At 37.1% G+C, this 26,416-nt stretch overlaps 1 protein-coding gene across 1 annotated transcript in view; it reads right to left on the bottom strand.

Moving 5' to 3' along the window:
• DNAH14 (dynein axonemal heavy chain 14) overlaps nucleotides 1-26,416 on the bottom strand; it is a 386,173-nt gene that overhangs the window by 162,689 nt on the left and 197,068 nt on the right. The window contains exons 38-40 of the mRNA XM_051996560.1: nucleotides 18,403-18,618; nucleotides 7,528-7,624; nucleotides 593-810 (exon numbers count right to left, since the gene is read on the bottom strand). Of these exons, the coding sequence (XP_051852520.1) occupies nucleotides 593-810; nucleotides 7,528-7,624; nucleotides 18,403-18,618 (531 nt within the window). The remainder of the gene's footprint in view (nucleotides 1-592; nucleotides 811-7,527; nucleotides 7,625-18,402; nucleotides 18,619-26,416) is intronic.

Raw genomic sequence — 26,416 nt, 5'->3', positions numbered from 1 at the left:
GATATAAGGGATGAAATACATATTATTTGGTGTAGTCTCTCCCCTGTCTCTTACTATTGATAACTAGTGCAACCTAAATCACTTCAACTTCTTATTTTCCTAAAATCCCTTTAGCACTTAGCTCAAGGCTTACATTTTTCAAGAAGCTTTTCTCAGCTCTCCCTACTTCTCAGCCAGTATCTATAATCTTCCCTTCTTTGATTACTTTCCATCTACTCTAAATATAGCTTGTACATGCTTAGTTATTTACATGTTAGTGTTAGAACATGATCCTCTTAAGAGTAGCATTGTCTCAGCAAAATAAATAAATAAAAATAAAGAAGAGGGAAAAAAAAGAAAAGAAAATATATAAAAAAGTTTACTTTTTACAATGTAGTTTTTTTTTCTTCCCTTTCCCCCTTCCCCCTCCCCCCCTCCTTCCCGAGGCAATTGAGGTTATTTGCCCAGGGTCTCACTGCTAGGAAGTAGTTAAGGGTCTGAGGTCCGATTTGAACTCAGTTCCTTCTGACTTCAGGGCTGGTGCTCTATTCACTGCCAACTACCTGCCCCTTACAATGTATTTTTAATAGGAAAATTATTCCTGGAATCCTACCAAATAGACCATTGCACATCGAGTGATTGTAGCAGGACTGGCCTGAGAGAGATTATCCACTTCAAAAATCATTCTTATGCTATCAGTTAAAATGATTCTTTCACTGTTAGCAAGGCACAAAGTTTTGTTATCATCTAGCACAGTGTTTAGGTTTTCTATCCATACGGTGTCAACTGGACCATCAAACACTATCCACTGCCAATCTGTAATTTTTAGATCTGCAAAATTAAAAAAAAAAGTGTTTATTTTATAGTTTGTAGTATGTGTTTTATTTTTCTCTGAATAGAATTTATAAAATATCAGCTTTCTTTTGTTATACATTTTAAATTATGTTTAGATTATTTAGAAAATTTATTTTCTAATCAAGATAAAAGCTAAGAATCTATAAAATATTTTTAATTTCTGGAAACTAAACTTATCTCAATTGGGTTCTAACTGCAGCAAGGAAATTCTTTTATTCTTTCCTATTTGCGTTTCTATGGCCCTCCCCAAGTTGGCTGTTCTAAGTAGTATCTTCTCCCTTTTCCTTTCATTATTTCCTCTCCCACTTTTTTTTTTTTGCAAGGAATCTCTAATACTTTAATGGGAAAGGGGGCTATTCCCCTCCCTCATCTTTCTTATTATACATCTCAGTTAACCTTGACATCATCCTCAATTTTTTCTCTTTGTTTGAATCTCTAATAAAGAGGTGGCTCTTCTCACCAAGGCTAATCTGCCTAAATGTGCTCTTGGCCCTCCCTCCTCCAGCAGCTTGCCCTTGCTATCATTTGTTACCTTTTTCATTTTTAATTTCTCCCAACTATCTCTTTCTCTGGGCCCTACAAATATATCCAAGAGTTCCTCTTCCTTAAAATACTTTTGTTATTCTCTACAATCTCTTAAAGTTATTAGCCTTTCTCTATTCTAGTTGAAATACTAGAAATTACACAAAGAAAGCTATCTCAGTGCTTCCACTTTCTCTCCTTTCTCTTAATTATCAACCTATTTGTGATTGGGCAACCATCATTTCTCAACTAAGTTATTGTTGTGATATGGGAGCCACCATCCAGTGGCTGCTGGAGATCTAACTCGGACCTATACATTGGATCTCTTTATGTGACAGGATGATGATGATGATATTAGGAGACTGAGAGGTAGTTGTGTTGTCTGATCTCTCTCTTCTTCTCTCTGCCTCCAATTTATTTTCCAGTCCACAAGGCTGCCCTGAAACTTCCTCAAGTGTCCCGATCCACAGCTGCTGAGGCTCTCGGAGAATTGACCTGTCTCTTCACCCAGGCATGATCCTTAACAAGTTACCATTTCAAAAAAAAAAAAATTACCATTGATCTCTTGTCAAATATGATCTTTTCTCAGTCATTCTTTTTTCACCTCTGCAGCCTGACACTGTTAATAACTCCCTCCTAGATATTCTTCTTTCTTGTGTTTTTGTGATACTACTCTCTCTTAGTTTTCCTCATTTGATTTATGTATTTTAGTTTATATTCAATACTGGCATGAATAAAATAAATGTAGTTTCATTCAACAGGTAACATGACAAGATTTACTCAGCAAGGGAAAGCTATGCAATCAAGACATTGTGAGTTGATACAGCTTAACTGGTTCCAGGGGGAAAAAACCTCAACTATCTGAACACAGGGCGGTTCCAAAGACAGAGTCCAAGGTTTCATTGGAGGACCTATAAAGATGGAATTTAGATGGTAGATAGCTTGGTTTGGAAATGGTGACAGACAATTCCATTATTTTTCCTTATAAAACTTTCTGTTGAATTTTATTCTTGGGACATTCCCATGGGAACTTGTAAGTCCTGAAATCCTGATTGCTCTTCCTCTGAATACCTTGAAATCTGTTTTTCTTCAAATTACGGTGCATGTTAACAGATATCTTGATTTCCTATACTTTATCACAAACGACAGGACCTGAAGTTGCTTTCCTGAAATGTTTTCATTTGTATTTTGGTGACCTGTTCCTGTCAGCAATAATCAGACCTGTATAAAAGCCCTGTTGATTTCTCCAGGTAGTCTACAGCATTTTATAATGACAAAAGATTTTCTGTTTCTTATTCCTTTCCAACATCAATCCTTGAATAGGTCTGCTTTCTCTTGTATACATATGCTACTAAATTCAGATGGAGGAAGTCATTGAACTGGGCTCATTACAAATTTAGGTAATCTTAACTGGGCTCTCACTACTGCATACCAACTCTTCTTTTAATGATTTTTATGCTACTCCTTGGAGAAACCTTCTTTCATCTCTTCAAACCATTCTGTTTATCATGTCACCTTTAATATCACCTTTATATAGCTTTTATATATATCCCAAATATATATTTGCCCCTTCTCTTTCAGGAAAGGATCTCACTAAACACTTCATTAAAAAAAATGATATCCATGTTTATTTCCCTTTTTTCTTGAACTCTCTATTCTGTATCATCTTGATGTTTTTCCTCATTTTTTTTTTGCTCCAGTTTTGGAGGAAGCAGTTCTTTTCCTTGCAAACACCAACTTCTTTCCATGTATCCTGGATCCCATCTCTTTTAGGAACTTACCCCTTTAATTATTCTTCGTCTGTTCCAATTTTTCCTTTTTTAAAAATCTAAGGCCTATATCTTCTCATCCTTTAAAAAACAAAAGGAAAAAAATACTTTATTTGATTCTATGCCTTTACTTTATTTTCCTTTGGCTTTCCTTTTCCCAGATTAACTCCTTTCGAAATTAATTTCTCAACTACATTTTCTTGGTTACTATCCTTTTTAATTCTCTCTGAAGCATTTGAGAGTACAAATCACCCTTTCTTAAAAGAAACCCCATATCCCCCTTGGTTTTCATGTCACTGCTTTTGAATGGATCTTCATATTGTCTGGCTGTCTCTTCTCATTCTCCTTTGCAGGGTCACTGTTGGATTTTTCCCATTTCCTATTGTATGTCTATATGCTGGAATGTGCTGGTTTCCTCTTCTTTTCTTCATACTCTTTCTCTGTGTAATTTCATTGCCTTCTATGGATTCAAGTATACTTCTATGTAGATGATTTAAAGATCTATATATCTAGTCCCATATCCCTCTGGAATTTGTCTTTCTATCAGCAGTTGACCAATGGTTGTTATCAGCCAGTATAACCTCTAAGAATCTCAAGTTGAACATAAAGTAGAACTCAACATTTTGTTCCCCAAATCTACCCCTTTCCTGTTTCTACTAAGAGCACCACCATCTTTCTAGTAAGCCAAATTAGGAAACTTGAAGTCATTCTATCCAATCAGTTGCATATTTGACTTTGCAAATATATTTTACATTACCTCTCATGTATACTACTTCAATAATTTTCTAATTAGATTCTCTACATCCACCCTCTCTCCTTTCCTATCTATCCTCCCTAGGACTGCCAAAGGATATTCTTACAGTACAGGTCTAATCATGTCACTCCTCTGCTTAAGACATTCAGAGGCTCCCTCTTTTCTGATTATGTTAAAATAATTTCTCTGTTTGGCTTTTAAAATCTTTCACCATTTCCACAATTTATTTTGGGGCTTATTTCACATTACATTCACATTATATAAAGATACATTCTAAATTCATTAAAATTCTTGGCTTTTGGTTTTAAATATACATGACTTTTTTAAAGTTCATTTATTTCTATGTAACCAATTATGGTTATGTTTTCTAATATTGAACCAATCTTGCATTCCAGATATAAACTTAGTCACAGTACACAATCTTTGTGATATTCTTCTTTAATCACTTGGTTAATATTCCATATACAATTTTTCTAATACTGGTCTAGAGTTTGCTTTCTTCATTTTCTTTCTTCATTTCTTCATAGACAGTGCAGACAGTTAATAGTTTTGTAATTTTTTATTCAAGTTTTTTTTTAACTGATATATATTTTTGGGCAAAATGTGTCCAATAACTTATTTAAGTAACATAACTATTAAAGATTCTCTGACTTATTTGTCTTTGGTGATCCCTGGTGACATTAGGCTCCTAAAGGGACACTTGCATTACCTCACACAATTAGAATGTAAACATTTCATCCTTATATCCACATTTCCCTCCTTTCAGGTTGCTCACTTTTATTTACCATTTCATAGTTATCTTAATTTTGGTATTTGTACTACAAAATTTCTACTCAGTTCTGGTCTTTTAATTAGAAATGCCTGGAGGCCCTCTATTTTTCATTTTTCCCTATGTAATATTATATCCAAATTAAGCCTATATAATTTTCATTCTGTAATATTATATTCTAGGCTTTCAACTCTTCTTGAGTGGTAGGTTCTAAATCTTGCATAATTTTAATTGTGGTTCCTTGATACCTGAATTCTTTCTGGTTTCTTGAAATAATTTTTTCACAATTTGGAAGCCCTGTTTGATGACTCTAATATTACTTGGGAATTTTCATTTTGAAGTTTCTCATAAGAGATTATTGGTGGATTATTTGTATTTTCACTTTGTCCCCTTGTTCTGGGCAGTTTCTTTCATTATTTCTTTAAATCTGATATTTAAATTTCTTTTCTGGTATGGCTTCTAGGTGATCCATTGATATTAAGACTTTTTTCCCTTTGATCTATTTTTGTCTATTGTTTTTCATTCAAGATTCCCTATATTTTTTTCTCCTTCCTTTAAAAATTTACTGTCATATTTTTTCTCATAAAGTAATTGATTTCTATTTGTATCATTCAAATTTTCAACAACTTTGTTACAAGAGTAAAGTTTTTTAAATCATCTGTAAAGTGCTAACTTTAGCATGTCCCCTCTCACATTCTTATTTTCTAATTTTCTCCTATTCTCGTTTCATTTGTAGTATTATTTTATATTCTTTAAATAAAGCATTTTGCATCTTGTCTTTTAGCAATTCTACTTTATCTTGTGGTCAATATGTGTTTTCCTTGAGGCTTTGCTTCAATGTATTTTAGAATTAATTTGTTCTTTTGTTGTTAAGTCTTTGGTATCATTGGAATCAAAGTAGCTCTTTATTATTATTATTATTATTATTATTATTATTAGTTTATTCATTTCCCCAGCTTTAATTGCCAAATTGGGACTTTGTGTTAAGGTCAGATTTTGTAGGGTTTTGGAATGATTATTACGATCTCGTTAAGTTTCTGGCCTTGTCAGTATATTTGTCAGGTATTGAGTGCTATGTTCTTCAAGGATCACATAGGTTAGATGGGTCAGGAATCTGCAGATTTTCCAGAGATAGACTGAGGGCTGTACTGGTTTCTATAAATTATCAAAACCCAAAAGAAGAGTTCTGGCATTTGGAAGTATCTTCAATGGATGGCTACAAGGCAACATTATAGAAGGGAAAGAGCATTGAAGTTGCAATCCCTGGACTTGCCCTGAATCTGAACTTTGTTTTTATGTATATGATCTTGGGCAAGTCACAATCTTCCTAAAGTTTATTTTCTTCATCCATAAAATTGAACTTGTGGTAGCATCTCCAAGGCTATATTTGGCTCCAAGTTCATGATCTTATGATCATTGATCAATGAAAAGACACGATAAGAGTCACACTGAATATTAGGGTATATATAGGTTGTAGTCCACATTGGTGTATTGACGAGATGCTCTGACAAGGTCAGGAAGCCAATCAAGTATACAGGTACTTCAAAATAATGTAAAATTATTCCAGTACTTCAGGATTCTGTGATTTTGTCCTTGTTCCTTTAGATAATGTCTTTGAGTTTCTGTGTGCAAAAATGTCATCACCCTTTCTTAAAAGATATATGATCATATTAGAGGGCTCATACTTGAAACCATTCCAACTTGGTAAGGTCTGGCAAGCTTTTGGTCCATTTGTATTCCACTTAAAAAGTCAGAGTCATATTCATGCCACAGTGAGACATCTTTACAACATAAAATTTAAATAATACCACACAAATCTATGAAGGATGTATGATTTTGTCAGTGAATAAAGATAAGAAATCAAGAAACTCAACTAGGTAAAAACCTATGGATGAACAGCAGTGCTAATCCATCACACTCTTTTCCAGCATGACTCTCCAGCTAGCCTCTGCTTTCTTGCAGAGTATAAAATGTGATCCACAGTTTTGTATTCTGGGACCTACTTAGAGATTTCTCTTCTGCTGCATAGTCTCTTCCAGCATCTAGCTCCCACTTTTCAATAAGGGAAGAAATCTAGTTTCATACTGTATTGAGTGACTCCTAGAGGGAATTTTAAGGATGCAGAAACTGTGCCAGGAACATTCACCAATCCCACAAAAAACCCCAAACAGAAAAAACTTATTCAGTCTTGCAAGAAAACTAAAGAATAGAGGTAAATAAAGGTAGAGGAGGGGGTCAGGGACAGCTCCAGTCTGAAGGAATGAATTCAGTGAGGGTCAGTCTTACTTCTCAGAAGGCACTTGGGGAAGAAACCAAGATTAGTAAAATATAAATTGCTCAATAAAGGAGGAGGCTAACAGTATTGTGGTTCAATATGGAGGGCAATCTATCAAAGGGGGTAGTATCAGGAAATGAGTGGCAGGGCTCTTGCATTATCCAAGAGAGAAATCGGAATTTTGCATGAAGTTAGAAGAAAATATAGAATTCATCCAGAGCAGAAATAATATGAAGAATAGAAAAACTTAAGTTCATGGTAACAAGTCCTTCCAAAAAAGCAAAAGATAGCACAGTAGATTAAGAATACAGATAAAGTGAAGACAAGGACATTATGGAAAAAGCAAGGCTAATAAATTTCAGAGATGCAATTTAAATACAAGTCCTTCTTATGTTAAACCCTGCACATCATACACTATGTTTCTACTTTATTATACTAAATTATAACTTGTTTCTTGTTATGTATATATTTCTTGCATGCTATAAAATAAGAACAGTTATAAAACAATAATAAAGACTTTTGTAATAGTGATGAGAAAAGTTTCTATTTGTTTGGTGTATATTTTTTATATTAATTATTTTCTCAATTTTTTGAGATTACTTACAACGATTTGGGGATTGAACATCTTTCTCCATTTCCTCCTCATCCTCACCTTCATGTTGTATTAACTCTGCTTTGTCATTAGGATCAAGTATGAACATCTAAAATATATTAAAATTAATATTTATAATATTATTTGATATATAATGATTGACTGAAATGTAGGATAGGATCGAACATGTCAGCTGCTCCTATTTATTCTTTTTCTATTCCTCCTGTTCTTCCTCTCCTCAGCCTTAATCCCAGGCCTAAGTCTAATCCCAGCTCCAACCTTAACTTCAGCTGCAGGGATGACCTCCAATGGCAGTGGCAATGATGACATGCTCCTATTTATTCTTGAGAAGTAAAAAGTCATTTAATTGATAGAGTTGTATATGGTAGGTGGTAAATTGAGATCAAGCCTTGAAGAGTAACTTCTGGATTCAAGTCTTGCTTCTGACATATATTGGCTGTGTAATCCTTGGCAAATCACTTAATCCCTCAATTTGCCATGCAGCTCTCTAAAGATATGTTACAGAGCAGATGCTTAGTGCATTGTTATAAAGTAATTAGTTTCCCACTGGGAGTTTCCTATATCAAAGAAATAACAAAGAAATCTAGTCAACATAATACATATTGACTATATCACCTAACATTAACCATATCATATTGTCATCTTGTCCCTTGATATCAAATTGGATTCATAGAAGATACTGATGAAAATATTTCTCAAAAAAACTCAACAAAACATCTGTGGCATGCTTAAGTTGAATAAAAGATTAGATAAACCTTTAGTTTGGTTTGGAGTGACACGTATATGCCTAAACTTACCTGCCAAGTTTCCCCAAAGAAACTTAGTCCCCTTACCCTACTGAAATCTCTACTTCATTGCAGTCTCTCACCATTTATTACCTTGTAACTGGCTTCCATTAATATTACTTTTAACTGAACCTATTCTCTTTAAAGATCATTAGATTATGAAATCCTATAGGTTTTTTCCCAGCCATCATCCACAGTATTTTTTCATGACCTGGCTTAAGAAATTACAGTCTCCTAATGTATTCTAATCACACATCTCTTTTTTGTTGGTTTCCTTTCTTCTCTGTCCCCTCATATTGATGCTCTCAGAATGGGGACCAAACTAGAATCTTAGTTAAAGTAGTTCCTATTCATTCAGAAGAAAGTGACAAAATGATGAGCCAGAGTGGGAACAACACCTACAAAAATACAATGTTGGACAGCGAGCCATTAATAGTAAGCCTTGATGTATTTTTTTGAAGCTTAAATATTTTTTTTATTTTTATTTTTTAATTTTTAAAAAAATTATAACTTTTTATTGACATTGACCCATGCCTGGGTAATTTTTTTTTTTACAACATTATCCCTTGCACTCACTTCTGTTCCGACTTTTCCACTCCCTCCCTTTACCCCCTCCCCCAGATGGCAAGCAGTCCTATACAAGTTAAATATGTCACAGTGTATCCTAGATACAATATATGTGTGCAGAACTGAACAGTTCTCTTGTTGCACAGGAAGAATTGGATTCAGAAGGTAAAAATAACCTGGAAGAAAAACAAAAATGCAAGCAGTTTACATTCATTTCCCAGCGTTCTTTCTTTGGGTGTAGCTGCTTCTGTCCATCCTTGATCAATTGAAACTGAGTTAGATCTTCTCTTTGTCGAAGAAATCCACTTCCATCAGAATATATCCTCATACAGTATCGTTGTTGTATATAATGATCTCCCGGTTCTGCTCATTTCACTTAGCATCAGTTCATGTAAGTCTCTCCAAGCCTCTCTGTATTCATCCTAATAAGCCTTGATATTAAGTATGCATTTCCATGTAACAATAATAATCCAAAAGTCGATGCTAGAAATGTATAAGATAGCAAATTCAGGGACCTAGGCAGAAAAATGTGGCTTGAACTCTGCTGCTGGGTTTAAAGTCAAGGTGTAGTTTAGGAGAAAAATATGGTAGTAGAAACTATTTCAAATACCTTTGAGTAGGTTGACACTAATGATATTATGTCTGACCACAGTTGAATACAATAGGAATATTACCTCATTGTCTCATATACCTATTTATAAATCCTATCATATCACATTTGTCTTTTTAGTTATATACATTTGGAGGTTGAAGGAATCTTAGAAGCCATCTGGTTCAATAACCTCATGTTACATATGTTAAGGAGAAACTAAGGCCCAGGGAAGATTAATCAAGCCAATTTATAATTGTAATCTTAATTTGTTTTTTTTGGTGTGTCCATGCATATAGCTTTTTGTTTTTTATACTGAATTTTTTCCTATGTGTGTTTTAATTTGTACTTGTCTTGTAATACTTTCTTTTGTTAGTTTTAAAATTATATTTTCTTCTTCCTCTATAATAATGTAATTAATTCCATTTTAAAATGGACTCTTTCTTTAGTGAGAAGGGGTTAGGCAAGAAATATTAAGTTCTTACTATGTGCCAGATGCTATTCTATTTTTTTTTTCAGTTTCTTTTTTTTTTTTAATTTTTAAAAAAATTATAACTTTTTATTGACATTGACCCATGCCTGGGTAATTTTTTTTTTTACAACATTATCCCTTGCACTCACTTCTGTTCCGACTTTTCCACTCCCTCCCTTTACCCCCTCCCCCAGATGGCAAGCAGTCCTTTATATGTTGGATATGTTGCAGTATATCCTAGATACAATATATGTGTGCAGAACTGAACAGTTCTCTTGTTGCGTAGGGAGAATTGGATTCAGAAGGTAAAAATAACCGGGAAGAAAAACAAAAATGCAGATAGTTTACATTCGTTTCCCAGTGTTCTTTCTTTGGGTGTAGCTGCTTTTGTCCGTCATTTATCAATTGAAACTCAGGTCTCTTTGTCAAAGAAATCCACTTCCATCAAAATATGTCCTCATACAATATCGTTGTCGAAGTGTATAATGATCTCCTGGTTCTGCTCATTTCACTTAGCATCAGTTCATGTAAGTCTCGCCAGTCCTCTCTGTATTCATCCTGCTGGTCATTTCTTACAGAACAATAATATTCCATAACATTCATATACCACAATTTACCCAGCCATTCTCCAATTGATGGGCATCCATTCATTTTCCAGTTTCTAGCCACTACAAACAGGGCTGCTACAAACATTTTGGCACATACAGGTCCCTTTCCCTTCTTTAGTATTTCTTTGGGATATAAGCCCAATAGAAACACTGCTGGATCAAAGGGTATGCACAATTTGATAATTTTTTGGGCATAATTCCAGATTGCTCTCCAGAATGGTTGGATTCGTTCACAACTCCACCAACAATGCATTAGTGTCCCAGTTTTCCCGCATCCCCTCCAACATTCATCATTATTTTTTCCTGTCATCTTAGCCAATCTGACAGGTGTGTAGTGGTATCTGAGTTGTCTTAATTTGCATTTCTCTGATCAATAATGATTTGGAACACTCTTTCATATGAGTGGTAATAGTTTCAATCTCATCCTCTGAAAATTGTCTGTTCATATCCTTTGACCATTTATCAATTGGAGAATGGCTTGATTTCTTATAAATTTGAGTCAGTTCTCTATATATTTTGGAAATGAGGCCTTTATCAGAACCTTTAACTGTGAAAATGTTTTCCCAGTTTGTTGCTTCCCTTCTAATCTTGTTTGCATTAGTTTTATTTGTACAAAAGCTTTTTAATTTGATGTAATCGAAATTTTCTATTCTGTGATCAGTAATGGTCTCTAGTTCATCTTTGGTCACAAATTTCTTTCTCCTCCACAAGTCTGAGAGATAAACTATTCTATGTTCCTCTAATTTATTTATAGTCTCGTTCTTTATGCCTAGGTCATAGACCCATTTTGATCTTATCTTGGTATATGGTGTTAAGTGTGGGTCCATGCCTAATTTCTGCCATACTAATTTCCAATTATCCAGCAGTTTTTATCAAATAATGAATTCTTTTCCCAGAAGTTAGGGGCTTTGGGTTTGTCAAACACTAGATTGCTATAATTGACTATTCTGTCTTGTGAGCCTAGCCTTTTCCACTGATCCACTAATCTATTTCTTAGCCAATACCAAATGGTTTTGGTGACTGCTGCTTTATAATATAATTTTAGATCAGGTACAGCTAGGCCACCTTCATTTGATTTTTTTTTCATTAATTCCCTTGAGATTCTCGACTTTTTATTGTTCCATATGAATTTTGTTGTTATTTTTTCTAGATCAATAAAATATTTTCTTGGAAGTCTGATTGGTATAGCACTAAATAAATAGATTAGTTTAGGGAGTATTGTCATCTTTATTATGTTCGCTCGGCCGATCCAAGAGCACTTAATATTTTTCCAATTATTTAAGTCTGACTTTATTTGTGTGGAGACTTTTTTATAATTTTGCTCATATAATTCCTGACTTTCCTTTGGTAGATAGATTCCCAAATATTTTATGGTATCAACAGTTATTCTGAATGGAATTTCTCTTTGTATCTCTTGCTGTTGGGTTTTGTTGGTGATGTATAAAAATGCTGAGGATTTATGGGGATTTATTTTGTAGCCAGCTACTTTGCTAAAATTATGAATTATTTCCAATAGCTTTTTGGTAGAATCTCTGGGGTTCTCTAGGTATACCATCATATCATCTGCAAAGAGTGATAGTTTGGTTTCCTCATTGCCTACTCTAATTCCTTTTATATCTTTCTCGACTCTTATTGCCGAGGCTAGTGTTTCTAATACGATATTAAATAATAATGGTGATAGTGGGCAACCTTGCTTCACTCCAGATCTTACTGGGAAAGGTTCCAGTTTTTCCCCATTGCATATGATGCTTACTGATGGTTTTAAATATATGCTCCTGACTATTTTAAGGAAAAGTCCATTTATTCCTATGCTCTCAAGTGTTTTTATTAGGAATGGATGTTGGATTTTATCAAATGCTTTTTCTGCATCTATTGAGATGATCATGTGGTTTTTGTTTGTTTGGTTATTGATATAGTCAATTATGCTAATAGTTTTCCTAATATTGAACCAGCCCTGCATTCCTGGTATAAATCCTACTTGGTCATAGTGTATTATCCTGGTGACAATTTTCTGTAATCTTTTTGCTAATATTTTATTTAAGATTTTAGCATCAATATTCATTAGGGAGATTGGTCTATAATTTTCTTTCTCTGTTTTCAGCCTACCTGGTTTAGGTATCAGTACCATATCTGTGTCATAAAAGGAGTTTGGTAGGACTCCTTCAATCCCTATTTTTTCAAATAGTTTATATAACATTGGAGTTAATTGTTCTTTAAATGTTTGGTAGAATTCACATGTAAATCCATCTGGTCCTGGGGATTTTTTCTTAGGGAGTTGATTGATAGTTTGTTCTATTTCTTTTTCTGAGATGGGACTGTTTAGGATATTTACTTCTTCCTCTGTTAGTTTGGGCAAGCTGTATTTTTGGAGGTATTTTTCTATTTCATTTAAGTTGTCGAATTTATTGGCATAAAGTTGGGCAAAGTAACTCCTAATTATTGCTCTAATTTCCTCTTCGTTAGTGGTGAGTTCTCCCTTTTCATTTTTAAGACTAACAATTTGATTTTCCTCTTTCCTTTTTTTAATCAGATTTACTAAGGGTTTGTCTATTTTGTTGGTTTTTTCATAGAACCAACTCTTAGTTTTATTAATCAATTCAATAGTTTTTTTACTTTCAATTTTATTGATCTCACCTTTTACTTTTAGAATTTCAAGTTTAGTGTTTGACTGGGGGTTTTTAATTTGTTCCTTTTCTAGCATTTTTAATTGCAAACCCAATTCATTGACCTTCTCTTTCTCTATTTTATACAAATAGGCCTCTAGAGATATGAAATTTCCCCTTATTACCGCTTTGGCTGCATCCCATACATTTTGGTATGATGTCTCATTATTATCGTTTTCTTGGGTGAAGTTATTAATTATGTCTATGATTTGCTGTTTCACCCAATCATTCTTTAGTATGAGATTATTTAGTTTCCAATTATTTTTTGGTCTACTTCCCCCTGCTTTTTTGTTGAATGTAATTTTCATTGCATCGTGGTCTGAAAAGGATGCATTTACTATTTCTGCCTTACTACATTTGAGTTTGAGGTTTTTATGTCCTAATATATGGTCAATTTTTGTATAGGTTCCATGAACTGCTGAAAAGAAAGTGTATTCCTTTCTGTCTCCATTACATTTTCTCCAGAGATCTATCATATCTAACTTTTCTAGTTTTCTATTTACCTCTTTGACTTCTTTCTTATTTATTTTGTGGTTTGATTGATCTAATTCTGAGAGTGCAAGGTTAAGATCTCCCACTATTATAGTTTTACTGTCTATTTCTTCTTGCAGCTCTCTTAGTTTCTCTTTTAAGAATTTAGATGCTACCCCACTTGGTGCATATATGTTTAATATAGATAGTGCTTCATTATCCATGCTACCCTTTAGCAAGATATAGTGTCCTTCCTTATCTCTTTTAATTAGGTCAATTTTTGCTTTAGCTTGATCTGAGATCAGGATGGCTACCCCTGCTTTTTTGACTTCACCTGAAGCATAGTAGATTTTGCTCCAACCTTTTACCTTTAACCTGCATGTATCTCCCCGCTTCAGGTGTGTTTCCTGTAAACAACATATTGTAGGATTCTGGCTTTTAATCCATTCTGCTAACCGCTTCCTCTTTATGGGGGAGTTTACCCCGTTCACGTTTATGGTTAGAATGACCAATTCTGTATTACTTGCCATCTTGTTAACCCCGGTTTATGCTTTCCTCCCTTCTTTCCCCTTTCCCCCCTTCCAAGTATTAAGCTTGTGAGCACCCCTTGCTTCTCACAGCCCTCCCTTTTTAGTGTCCCTCCCCCCGCCTTAGAGTTCCTCCCCCTATCTTACCCCTTTCCCTCCCAGTTCCCGTATTCCCTTCCGCTTAGCTTATTCCTTCCCTTTCCACTTTTCCCTTCTCACTTTTCAATGAGATGGGAGAAGTTTCACCATAGATTGAATATGTCTTAAGATTTTTCACTTAAAGCCAATTCTGAAGGCAGTAAGATACCCACTATATTCATCCCCCTCCATTCTTTCTCTCAGATATAATAGGTTTCCTATGCCTCTTCATGAGATGTACTACCCCCACTTTACCCTTTTTCTGGTACAATGTCCTTTCCACATCAATTTCTAGAACAAGGTATACATGTATTCTTTATACATCTATATAGTCAAAATATAGTTCCCAAGATTAATCTTTACCTTTTTAGATTTCTCTTGAGTTCTATATTTGTAGATCAAACTTTTTGTTAAGTTCTGGTTTTTTCATCAGAAATAGATGAAATTCGCTTACTTCGTTGAATGTCCATCTTCTTCCCTGGAAAAAGATGCTCATTCTCGCTGGGTGAGTTATTTTTGGTTGCATACCAAGTTCCTTAGCCTTTCGGAATATCATATTCCAGGCCCTTCGATCTTTTAATGTGGATGCTGCCAGATCCTGGGTGATCCTTATTGTGGCTCCTTGATACTTGAATTGGGTTTTTCTAGCCGCTTGCAATATTTTTTCTTTCATCTGAGGGCTCTGGCATTTGGCCACTATATTCCTTGGTGTTTTGATTTTAGGATCCCTTTCAGTGGGTGATCGATGAATCCTTTCAATGTTTATTTTTTCCTCTGTTCCTATGACTTCTGGGCAGTTCTCTTTGATAATTTCCTGGAAGACAGTGTCCAGGCTCTTTTTTTCATCATGTTTTTCTGGGAGTCCAATGATTCTCAGATTGTCTCTCCTGGATCTGTTTTCCAGGTCTGTTGTCTTCCCCAGAAGGTATTTCACATTTTTCTCCATTGTTTGATTTTTTTGGATTTGCTTGACTGATTCTTCTTGTCTCCTCGAGTCATTCAATTCCACTTGTTCAATTCTGATTTTCAGTGAAGTATTCTCTTCACTCACTTTTTTAAAATCTTTCTCTAATTGTCCATTGAGTTCTTTTGTTCTGTGGAATTTTTTTCCATTTCGCCAATTTTGTTTTTTAGAGAGCTGTTTTCTGTTTCCAGTTCACTAATCCTATTTTTCAAGGATTTTACTTCTTTATCCACTCTCTCTTTAACTGACTTCTCCAGGCTCTTTTGCCAAGCCTCCCTCTCCTTTTCCCAAGCCTCACTCTGCTTTCCCCATTTTTCTTCTAGCTCCCTTGTGAGAGCCTTTTTAATCACTTCTATGAGGTTCATCTGTGCTGAGGAACAGACAATCTCCTCCTTTGGGGAATCACCTGGGGACTGCCTGTTTTTAGTCTCCTCAGGATTTAGAGTCTGCTCTCTATCTGTGTAGAAGCTGTCAAGGGTTAAAGTCCTCTTCAGCTTCTTGCTCATTCTGTCTATTAATCAGAGACAAACTACCAAAGAAAAACAGAAAAAACTGGAGTCTTTCTTTGGGGGGGGGCTGGGTGTGTTATCGAGCTTCCTCTACAGACTGCAGGGGGCAGCAGTGAGGCACTAGCAGGACTGTGCTGCGCCTGCGCTCTGAGATCCCAGAGCGTGCTGAGTCACTGAGGGGGGGGAAGGGGGGGGCGGCCAGGTCCTGAGAGACTCCAGCTGTTTGGGGTTGTATTCTTCAGCCCCGGTGTTTTTAGCTTCTCTGCTGGGCTGTTGACTTGCTGCCGGAGGAAAGTATCCAAACCTGTAGCAAAGCTCTCCCCGCAGAAACGGCTACGATCACTCTCCACCCCCTCTCCAGTCTGCTCCCGTGCTCTCACTGCTGCTGCCCGCCGCCTGCGCCCGATCTAAAACCGCCCCAGCCCTCCAGTAAAGACAGACCTTTCTTGGCGGATCTCAAGGATGGCTTCTCTTGGTAACTATTTGTGGGTTTTTTTCAGTCAAGCATTGATTCAGAGGCTTGTAATGAAGTGGATAGTGAGAGAAAGCACGGAGCTTATGCAACTGTGAGCCTCCTCTCCGCCATCTTAACCGGAAGTCCGAGGCTCTCCAGATGCTATTCTAAGTACACATATGTGTGTCTGTGTATTTATGTATATATGTACACATATCTATACATATATATATATATATATAGATGTATATATGATATGTATGTATATGTATAATAACCTCAGTGGGGATTATATGAGGGGAAGGAAAAATGGAGAAGTCAGGAAAGGTTGCTACCAGAAAGTTTGCTTAATTTTTGAAGAAAGCAGGAAATCTAGGAACTGAAGATGAGAAGGGAGATCATCCAAGCCTAAACAGTCAGGAAAAATGGACAGTACTAATCAAGAATATGAAGTGCTGCTGTACTTTGTTACATGGTCATCAAAGTCAGCTAAGTTCTTATCTCAGTATACTTACTACTGTGTTTTCTGTCATTTCCATATCCAATCAATTGATGAATTTCATCAATTCTAATTTTGAAAGATTTTTTAAAAAACTCCATTGTGAAGTCCGAGTTAGCTCCCTGGAAGCCTCAGAATCAGCTGGAGTTAGGATAAGCAAAAGTCCTTGGTCTTTAGGGGGAGAAGTGAAGGGGATCGACAAAACTGGGACAAGCTCTCCACCTACCAACTTTCCTTCTCCTTCTCCTCCTTTAAAATGACTCTGGGTTGTCTTACTTCACCCCCTAATCCTTCCTACAATTATCTGTATACACCAAAAGAGTGAGCCAGCACAGAATAGTGAAAAAGGCCATTTTTCCAAGCACATGTTAATAGAGTATTGTCCAATAAGTAATTAGCCTTAAATGCTCAGTTGTCTGATTCCAGTACACCTATTCAGAGTTTCAGCCCTTTACACTCCATTCCTTTTCAATTCACACTGAAACCACTCTAATTCAGGTCTTACTGATACTGGCTGATCAATTAAAAGCCTTCTAAATGATTTTCCTGTCTCTAATTATTTATTTATTATCTGTTCAATGTCCTTCACATCCTGAGCAGAGAAACTTTCTTGTCTCATCACTCTGATCATATTTTGTATTACTTCTCTATTAAAAAACTTTCCATGCCTCCTCACTGTCTCTTTAAAAAGTACAAACATTAGAATCTGACATTTATGATATTATTTCCAATCTACCTTTTTAACCTTACTTGACAGTATTCTATTTCATATATTCTAGACTCCAGCCAAACTGAATTACTCTTCTTTTCTCATTCTCAATCAAAATTTTATTCACACTGCCTCTCATGCTTAGAATGTCCTCTTGTCCACATGCAGCTTGCCCACTTCAGAAATCTCCATCATCTGAAATCTATTCCTTCAAGATCCAACTCTTGAAGTCTTTATTTATTTATTTATTTATTTATTATGAAGCATTTCTTAATTTTACCTCCCCTCCAGGTGAAACTGATCTCTCTCCCTTTTCAAATTTCTAATTGTTTTGTACCTAGACTTCTTTACATTTACCCATATTCATTCATTCATTCATTCATCTATCTATTTATTTATTTGTTCATTAATTCATTTACTTATTTATTTTGATTGGTCTTGTCTGACTCTTCATGATTCCAATTGAGTATATTTTTTTGGGCACAAATCCTGGAGGGGGTTGTCATTTTCTTCTCCAATTCATTGTATAGAAGAGGAAATAGAGAAAAAGCATTAGGTGAATTGTCAGAATATATAGCTATTCAATGTCTGAGGCAGATTTGAACTTGTGGAGAAAAATCTTCATGACTCTGGCTCCACTGCATCACTTATTTGTTCCACATTTATCATAGTGCCCCTTTTATAAGCTTTTTGTTGTTATTGTTGCATATGTATTATCTTTTTCCAGTAGATTGAAACTATATTCTGCATCACAACTATCTTTGCATTCATAGAACCTTGAATGTAGGAGGAACTTAATACATTTTTAATAAATTGAATTAATAGGTCCTCATTATATAAGACTTCAAAAAAGTTACTTATATAAAACAAATTAAGTCCTGGAATTAGTATAAAAATGATCTCATACTTACATTAGGGAAATCCGAAATGTGTAAATTTCCTTCAAGCTCTAACTCCCTCTTTGTTTTCTTTTTAGTGCCATAATTTACAAATTTTCTCACTGATGATGACAATAATCCATCAATCCATTCCACGTTGTCCGTACCCATTTGACCATAGAGTTCACCAAGAGTAATACATTTTGGATTTAAAGTGAAAATCTCTACTTTCCCACTTTTTCCCGTCACCTAAAATAGACCAACATTTGTTTTAGAAAAACCACGAGTGCATAGACATAAAAGAAGTTATAATTTGTTAATTTCAATTGCAATTAATATTTTTGGGGGTAAAATGGATAGTATAGATCTTGAACCTAAGTTCAAAATACAATCTTTTCATAAAAAGCAGATCTTATACTATACCAGTAGTACAGCTATTAAGAAAAATTAAAAATCACATGTTTACTAAAACTAATTAGAATACACAATATCAAACATTTTGAAAATTCCTCAAATAACCCTGCAGGGAAAAAAAAAACATGAACAAAAACATACATAGTATTCTTTTTTAATACAATCTGTGTAAATATTATCCAAGCAGTCCCTGCATTATTAACCAAAGATAATAAGAGTCTTTAAAATAATCTTTATCAACATCTCTTTTCTTTTTTTCAACTGACTTTTCTGATGGCATATCAATTACATAATACTGACATTAACCCTGTTGTACCCCACCTCCTCCTCACCTATATTTATTTTTAGTAACCTCCAGGCTCTTCTACTATCTTTTCATTGCTTAAAGCTGAAGAGATTGTAATTTTTTCAAATGGAAAAAACAGACCCACCTGACATAATGGAATCTTGTAGTCATCTTCTCCAACCTTACATCTTGCAGACACCCTATATGTTTTGAAAGACTAAGAACTCTCCATCATTACTTTTGTTTATTAAAAAAAGATTTATATAGCACTTTGATCTTTAAAATGATCTTACATGCTAGGTATTCTGTTGGAATCCTTACTAACTGCTAAGTAATTAGAGTTGATCTAATCTTACAAGAAGTTGTTTTGGCCAGAACCTGAAACAAGGTACTAAGTAGAACTAATCAAGACAAGGCTTGTGTTCCCACCTTTACTCATTGGACTCCACAAGTATGCTAGCTTCAAAAAGTACACTTTCTACACCACACCTTAAAGCTCTTTGGGCCAGAGAGCACTATGGGAGAAAACCCATAATCCCATTCTCTCAGAAGGTTCACATATAAGGCGAGACAGCCATTCCAGAATACACTGTTTTCCTCTTGGCTGGCTGATCGCGCTAGACTCGAGAGAAACGACTCTGCTGCAGAGAACACTTTTGACGGATTTCAGTAGAGCTACGCCAGAAGCCATCTCTGTTGGAGGCAGAAGAAAGCAGAGGCAGAGGCTGAAGGACAGAACCTTTGGATTTGGAGACATCCGAAGGGCTCTAAGCTTCTAAACCGGCTGTGCCCTGAGAAGAACAAACTCCAACATTTGAACTCTTAACATTTGGCGCCCAAGCGTGGGAACCAAGGACCCTACTTTCACTGAAGAAGTCTCCAGTGACCAGGAACTGAGTGAGTACAACCTTTTTTGGCTGAAATGGGACAGATCCTAGGTAAAGATTCTCCATCCCCCACCCCAACCCCCCCAACCCCAGACCACCCAAGAGTGGTGCTATAGAAAGCCTGCTTAAGCTGATAGAAGATCAAGGGCTACTTGTAACTTGGGGACAGACAGCTAGACTTCTGGCTACATTAAAACGCACCTCCCCTTGGTTCTTAGAGGAAAAGCAAATCTCTCTAAAAAACTGGGCATTGGTTGGTCAACAGATCTCTGCATATAACAATGAAAACGGTCCTCGTTCAGTTTCCATTGCAGTGTTCTATTTATACAATACAATACAGATGGCCTTAAAATACCAGGATAGCCAAAGGGGGAAGCCTGAGATAAAGGAGGAAGACAAAGAACAGATTAATGGCCATATCCCCACAGGGCAGGGAGACTTAAGCGAGGCTCAAGGGTGGGGTGAATCTGAGGCAGCCTCAGCCCCACCTGAGGAGCAGGTAATTGACTCTCCTTCATCAACTCCACCCTCCGGGATGGAGGAGGAGGGGTAGTGGGGGGGACAGTGACAGCACCAGCATCTCCCCCCCAGCATCTAGCATCTTCCCCCCAGCATCCAGCACCTCCCCCCAGTATCCAGCACCTCCTCCCCAGCATCCAGCACCTCTCCCCCGGCATCCAGCACCTCCCCCCCAGCATCCAGCTGCTCCTTTGAGTAGATTGCAAAAGGGACTAATTAAGGCCAGAGAAGAAGGGAAAAATGTATCAGAATTTCAACACCACATTTTTCCTGTAATTCAACAGTTTAATTCTTCAGGTCAGGAAAGTAGAAGATACTCACCTTTTGATATAGAAATCCTCAAAGACCTGAAAAAAGCTTGCACTCTTTATGGGGCTACATCAGCTTATGTTACGATGCTATTACAAAATTTGTCTTTTGAAATCTTGACCCCTAATGACTGGAAATCGATAGCAAAAATATGCCTAGAACCTGGACAGAACTACTTGTGGCTTTCTGAATATAGTGAGCTCTGTAGGATACAAGCCCAACAAAATATTCAAAGTGGAGTTCATACGGCAATCACCTGTGACCTATTAACAGGTACCGGTCCTTATGCAGATGTCGCAGCACAAATTGGTTATTCTGTAGCAGCATATCAGCAAATTGCTGATAATGCTATCAAAGCGTGGGCTTCTCTTCACAATAAAGACGACAAAGGGGGGCCTTCACAAAAATAACACAAGAGCCAAATGAACCCTTCGCTGACTTTGTGGGACGCTTGCAGACAGCTATCATAAGAACAAATGGAGAAAATGCAATAACAGACATTTTGATAAGGCAACTTGCTAAGGAAAATGCTAATGAGGTTTGCAGAAGAATTATACTAGGACTGCGCAAGGATGCTCCTTTAGAGGAACTCATAAGACGCTGTGCCACAGTGGGCACAGGTGCCTTTTATAGCCAGGCTATGATGCAGACTTCCCAAAATCCAAACATGAGAAGACAGAATCCCTCTTGGCAAGGGACTTCCAGAGAGACTCGTAGATGCTTTCAGTGTGGAAAAGTAGGACATCTGAAAGCTCAATGTTGGTATAGAGATAGAATGGGAAGACAAGGTGGGAGAACAAGACCCCAAACCCCATGTCCAAAATGCAACAGAGGCTTCCATTGGGCCTCAGAATGCAGACAGATTCAGGGAAACGGGATGAGGGGCCCAGCCCCAGGGCCCAAGGCAAAAAACACTTGGGGCATGATGGCAGCCAATGGTGCACCCAGAGAGTGCCTAGAAGTCCAGTACCCAGACATGACCAATCAGCCAGAAAGCCATATGATGGAGAAGGGGATTACACAGTCAACCAGCCAGGAAGCAACCTGATGGCAGAAGGGAATTACAATTGGGGAGAATAGAGCTGTATGCAGCTGGGACAACTGAGATACCCCCTGGAGAGGTGAAATCTGTTCCTCTCCAGCCTATGGATCCCTTACCTCCAGGCACAGTAGGCTTGACCATTTCACCTCCTTGTATGTACAAAACAGTGTCCATCCACACACTGATGTGGGAAACTGGGGAATGTGTAGATAATATCCCAGTCACTAATACAGGTAGTCAATGTGTGACTTATCACCCAGGAGACGTAGTAGCATCAGGTTTACTCATACAGAATCCTAATAAGCAGCCTCGTGATAGTCACCCAGGTTCTGACTCCAGACCACAAAAACCAGAAATATACTGGACAGCAGCAGTAACGGCTGACCGACCTATGCTCACTATCTATATAAATGGCCTACCATTGGAAGGATTGGTAGACACAGGTGCGGATCGTACAGTTATTAGAGGTACCAGTTGGCCCAGTCATTGGCCAAAGATTAAAGCAGATACCTATATGTCTGGAGTAGGAGGATCAATAGCAGCTGAAGTTAGTGCTGCCCCTATGAGATGGACTTTTGAAGGCAAAACAGGAGTTTTTACTCCTTTTATAGTTGAAAAAATCCCCATCAATCTGTGGGGAAGAGACGTTTTACAACAATTGGGGTTAAAAATGAGTACTTCGGTTTTTTAAGCAGGGCTGCTGTTGAAGGCCTGCCAACACTTTCACCTATTCCTATCCAATGGAAAACTGATACACCAGTGTGGATAGAACAGTGGCCCTTAAGTAGCGATAAAATTCAGGCCTTATTAGATATAGTACAGGAGCAGCTTGAACAAGGGCATTTACAACATTCTCTAAGTCCTTGGAATTCACCAGTGTTCGTTGTAAAAAAGAAATCGGGAAAATGGAGGATGCTCACTGATTTAAGAAAAGTGAACGAACAGATGGAAACTAGGGGAACTCTTCAGCCTGGACTTCCATCTCCTACTCAGCTTCCTAGAGAATGGCCTCTTTGGGTTATAGACATCAAGGATTGTTTCTATTCCATTCCTCTGGATAAGGAGGATATGAAGAGATTTGCTTTTTCGGTGCCCAGTGTCAATTTAGCTGAGCCTTATAAAAGATATGAATGGACAGTTTTGCCACAGGGTATGAAGAACAGCCCCACTATGTGTCAAATGTATGTTGCTGCTGCTCTTGCTCCAATAAGAAAAGCATTTCCAAAAGTTATGCTATTACATTATATGGATGATATATTGGGATGTGCACCAGAGGAACAAATTCTAGAAGCATGTCTACAAAAAACCATAGAAACACTAAGATACTACAAACTTCATATCGCTACAGAAAAAATTCAAAGGCATGCTCCTTTTCAATATTTAGGATATGAAATATATCCTAAGGCACTTACACTACAAAAACTGTCTTTAAGAACAGAGAGGTTGAACACCTTAAATGATTTCCAAAAATTAATAGGAGATATCCAATGGATGTGTCCAGTATTAGGTTTAACTACCAATCAATTGCAACCCCTATATGACATTTTAAGGGGAGACACTGCTTTAAATTCACCACGCCAGCTTACAAAAGAAGCTCAAGAGACCTTGAGAGAAGTTGAACTGGCTTTATCCAATGTAGTTGAGAGAGTAACTCAAAAACCCTTGGAAATATCAGTTTTTGCTACGAAAGAAGCACCCACAGCAGTCCTTCATCAAGGAGACAGTGTGATAGAGTGGGTGAACCTCCCAGCACAACCAGAACAAAGCCTTACGCCTTACCCAGTGCTTGTGGCTAGAATTCTATTAAAGGCCATTAAGCGAGCAGTACAATTATCTGGGACAAGACCTGACAAGATATACACCTTTTATACAAATGCACAAATTAATGTATGCTGTGAAACCATCCCAGAGTGGCAGATTTTATTGGCCATGGCTCCAAATTTTGCACATGGATCTCCATTAAAGATAACCAGACTACTGCATAATTGGCAATGGATTTTTGAGGAGAAGGTTTCTAAGGTTCCTCTTGAAGGACTAACCATTTTTACAGACGCAGCCAAACAAAATATTTGTGCTGTATACTCTCATGATCTAACCGTAAAAAGAGTAGTCAGAACTCCTTTTCAGTCCACTCAGCAGAACGAATTATATGCGATCATGCTAGCTCTCACTTATTACCCAGGCGACATAAATATAATATCTGATTCAGCCTATTCAGTAGGTGTGGTACAAAGAATTGCCACAGCCCAAATAAAATTTGCAGCTTCTAATATATATCAGCTCTTTAAAGAACTTCAAGAGCAAGTGAGAAAGCATCCAGGAAAGATTTATATCCTGCATGTCCATTCACATAGTGGACTTCCAGGTCCTATTTTTGATGGAAATTCAAAGGCAGATAGCCTTTTAACTATGTTGGCCAGTACGCCTTTATTTCAGGAGGCCCAGGAATCCCATTCTAAATACCATCAGGCTGCTCGAGCTTTGCGTTTACAATTTGGGATTACAAGAGAAGAAGCTAGGAGCATAGTGAAAAGCTGTACAGCTTGCCTTCCCTTCCACGCTCCTACACTGCCTCCAGGGAAGAACCCTCGTGGTTTGAGACCCAATGAAATCTGGCAAATGGATGTGACTCATTATAAATCTTTTGGTCGTCTGTCTTTTATCCACGTTGTGGTAGACACCTTTTCAGGATTCACTTTTGCCATACCAGCAGCAAAAGAGACAGCCCGAGTGGTCACTGAATTCCTCATTCAAGCATTCGCAATTATGGGTGTGCCACAAGAAATAAAAACAGATAATGGACCGGCATATACCTCCAAACATTTTGAACACTTTTGTGCACAGTATAAGATTCTACACACTACTGGCATACCCTTTAATCCTCAAGGTCAAGCAATAGTAGAAAGAAGAAACAGAGACATTAAGACACTCCTCCAAAAACAAAAGAAAGGGGGAGCCACGGGTAACCCTAGAGAACTTCTAAATTTAGTTCTCTATACCATTAATTTTTTAATCTTTGATAAAGATGCACTGGCTCCAGCAGACAGGTTTTATAACCCACCAGAAGAGCAGTGTCCAGTGCGAGCAGCTCCACTATCTTTAGATAATCGCCAGGTGATGTGGAGAGACCCAGAAAGTGGTGAATGGAAGGGACCAGATAGGCTAACTGCTTGGGGGAGAGGATTTGCTTGCATCTCTACAGGTGGAGAAGGAATCAGATGGGTGCCTACGAGCCGCATTCGCCTTGTCCATCGCAGAAAGATGGAGCAGACCCTTGAAACAAAGGAGAAGACCCAAGAAATATCGGGTGGTTCTGTTGCTGATTGTGCTCACAAGAATTATTAGATTCCTGGCACATGAACTAATGGACAATGGAATCCTATTGGACTGTTTCTAGGACTTATGGACATGTGTAAATTTTCAGATTGATTCTTGTTATTTGTTACATTACTACTAGCCTGTGTTATATTGCTATGTGCTCATGTAAATTATGTATAATGCCTCCCATATTGATGGATTTATGTATACCATGTATATCTGTTACAAAGTTCTGGCCCATATTGATGGATTTATGTGTACCCCCTCAGAAACCCCCTATGTTTTAAAACAAAAGAAAGGGGGAGATGTTGGAATCCTTACTAACTGCTAAGTAATTAGAGTTGATCTAATCTTACAAGAAGTTGTTTTGGCCAGAACCTGAAACAAGGTACTAAGTAGAACTAATCAAGACAAGGCTTGTGTTCCCACCTTTACTCATTGGACTCCACAAGTATGCTAGCTTCAAAAAGTACACTTTCTACACCACACCTTAAAGCTCTTTGGGCCAGAGAGCACTATGGGAGAAAACCCATAATCCCATTCTCTCAGAAGGTTCACATATAAGGCGAGACAGCCATTCCAGAATACACTTTTTTCCTCTTGGCTGGCTGATCGCGCTAGACTCGAGAGAAACGACTCTGCTGCAGAGAACACTTTTGACGGATTTCAGTAGAGCTACGCCAGAAGCCATCTCTGTTGGAGGCAGAAGAAAGCAGAGGCAGAGGCTGAAGGACAGAACCTTTGGATTTGGAGACATCCGAAGGGCTCTAAGCCTCTAAACCGGCTGTGCCCTGAGAAGAACAAACTCCAACATTTGAACTCTTAACAGTATTCTAAGATTTTTATTGCCATTTTGCAGATGAGAAAACTGAGATTCAGAGAGGTAAGTGACTGGCTTAGGGTATAGCAGAAATTGTCAGAGCAGGATTTGAACCTGTCAAGATCTTTCTTGACTCTTAACACATTCTCTGCTATATTGGACCACTTGCCAAACTCAAACATGTATCCTCAATGTAATTTTGTCTTGCTCATTGAAATCTCTTATTCAAACACCAAAAGTTTCCTTCTACTTTGTTACCAAACTCATTCTTTTTCAATACTCAAATAAAATCGAATCCAATATTTGTTTACTGTCAAGCTGGCTAAAAGAAACTTCCTTCTCACCTACTGAGTCTCCTGGCATCATCTTTCCAGAAGACACTAATTATTCATATATACTCAACCCACCCTCCCCAATAATTTCTAAAGTAAACAAATATAATTTCTGTCCTT

The sequence above is a fragment of the Antechinus flavipes genome, chromosome 4 (assembly GCF_016432865.1).
Source record: "Antechinus flavipes isolate AdamAnt ecotype Samford, QLD, Australia chromosome 4, AdamAnt_v2, whole genome shotgun sequence".
NCBI lineage: Eukaryota > Metazoa > Chordata > Mammalia > Dasyuromorphia > Dasyuridae > Antechinus > Antechinus flavipes.
Note: the sequence above shows the minus strand (reverse complement) of the source record. Positions and strands in the feature narration are given on the sequence as shown.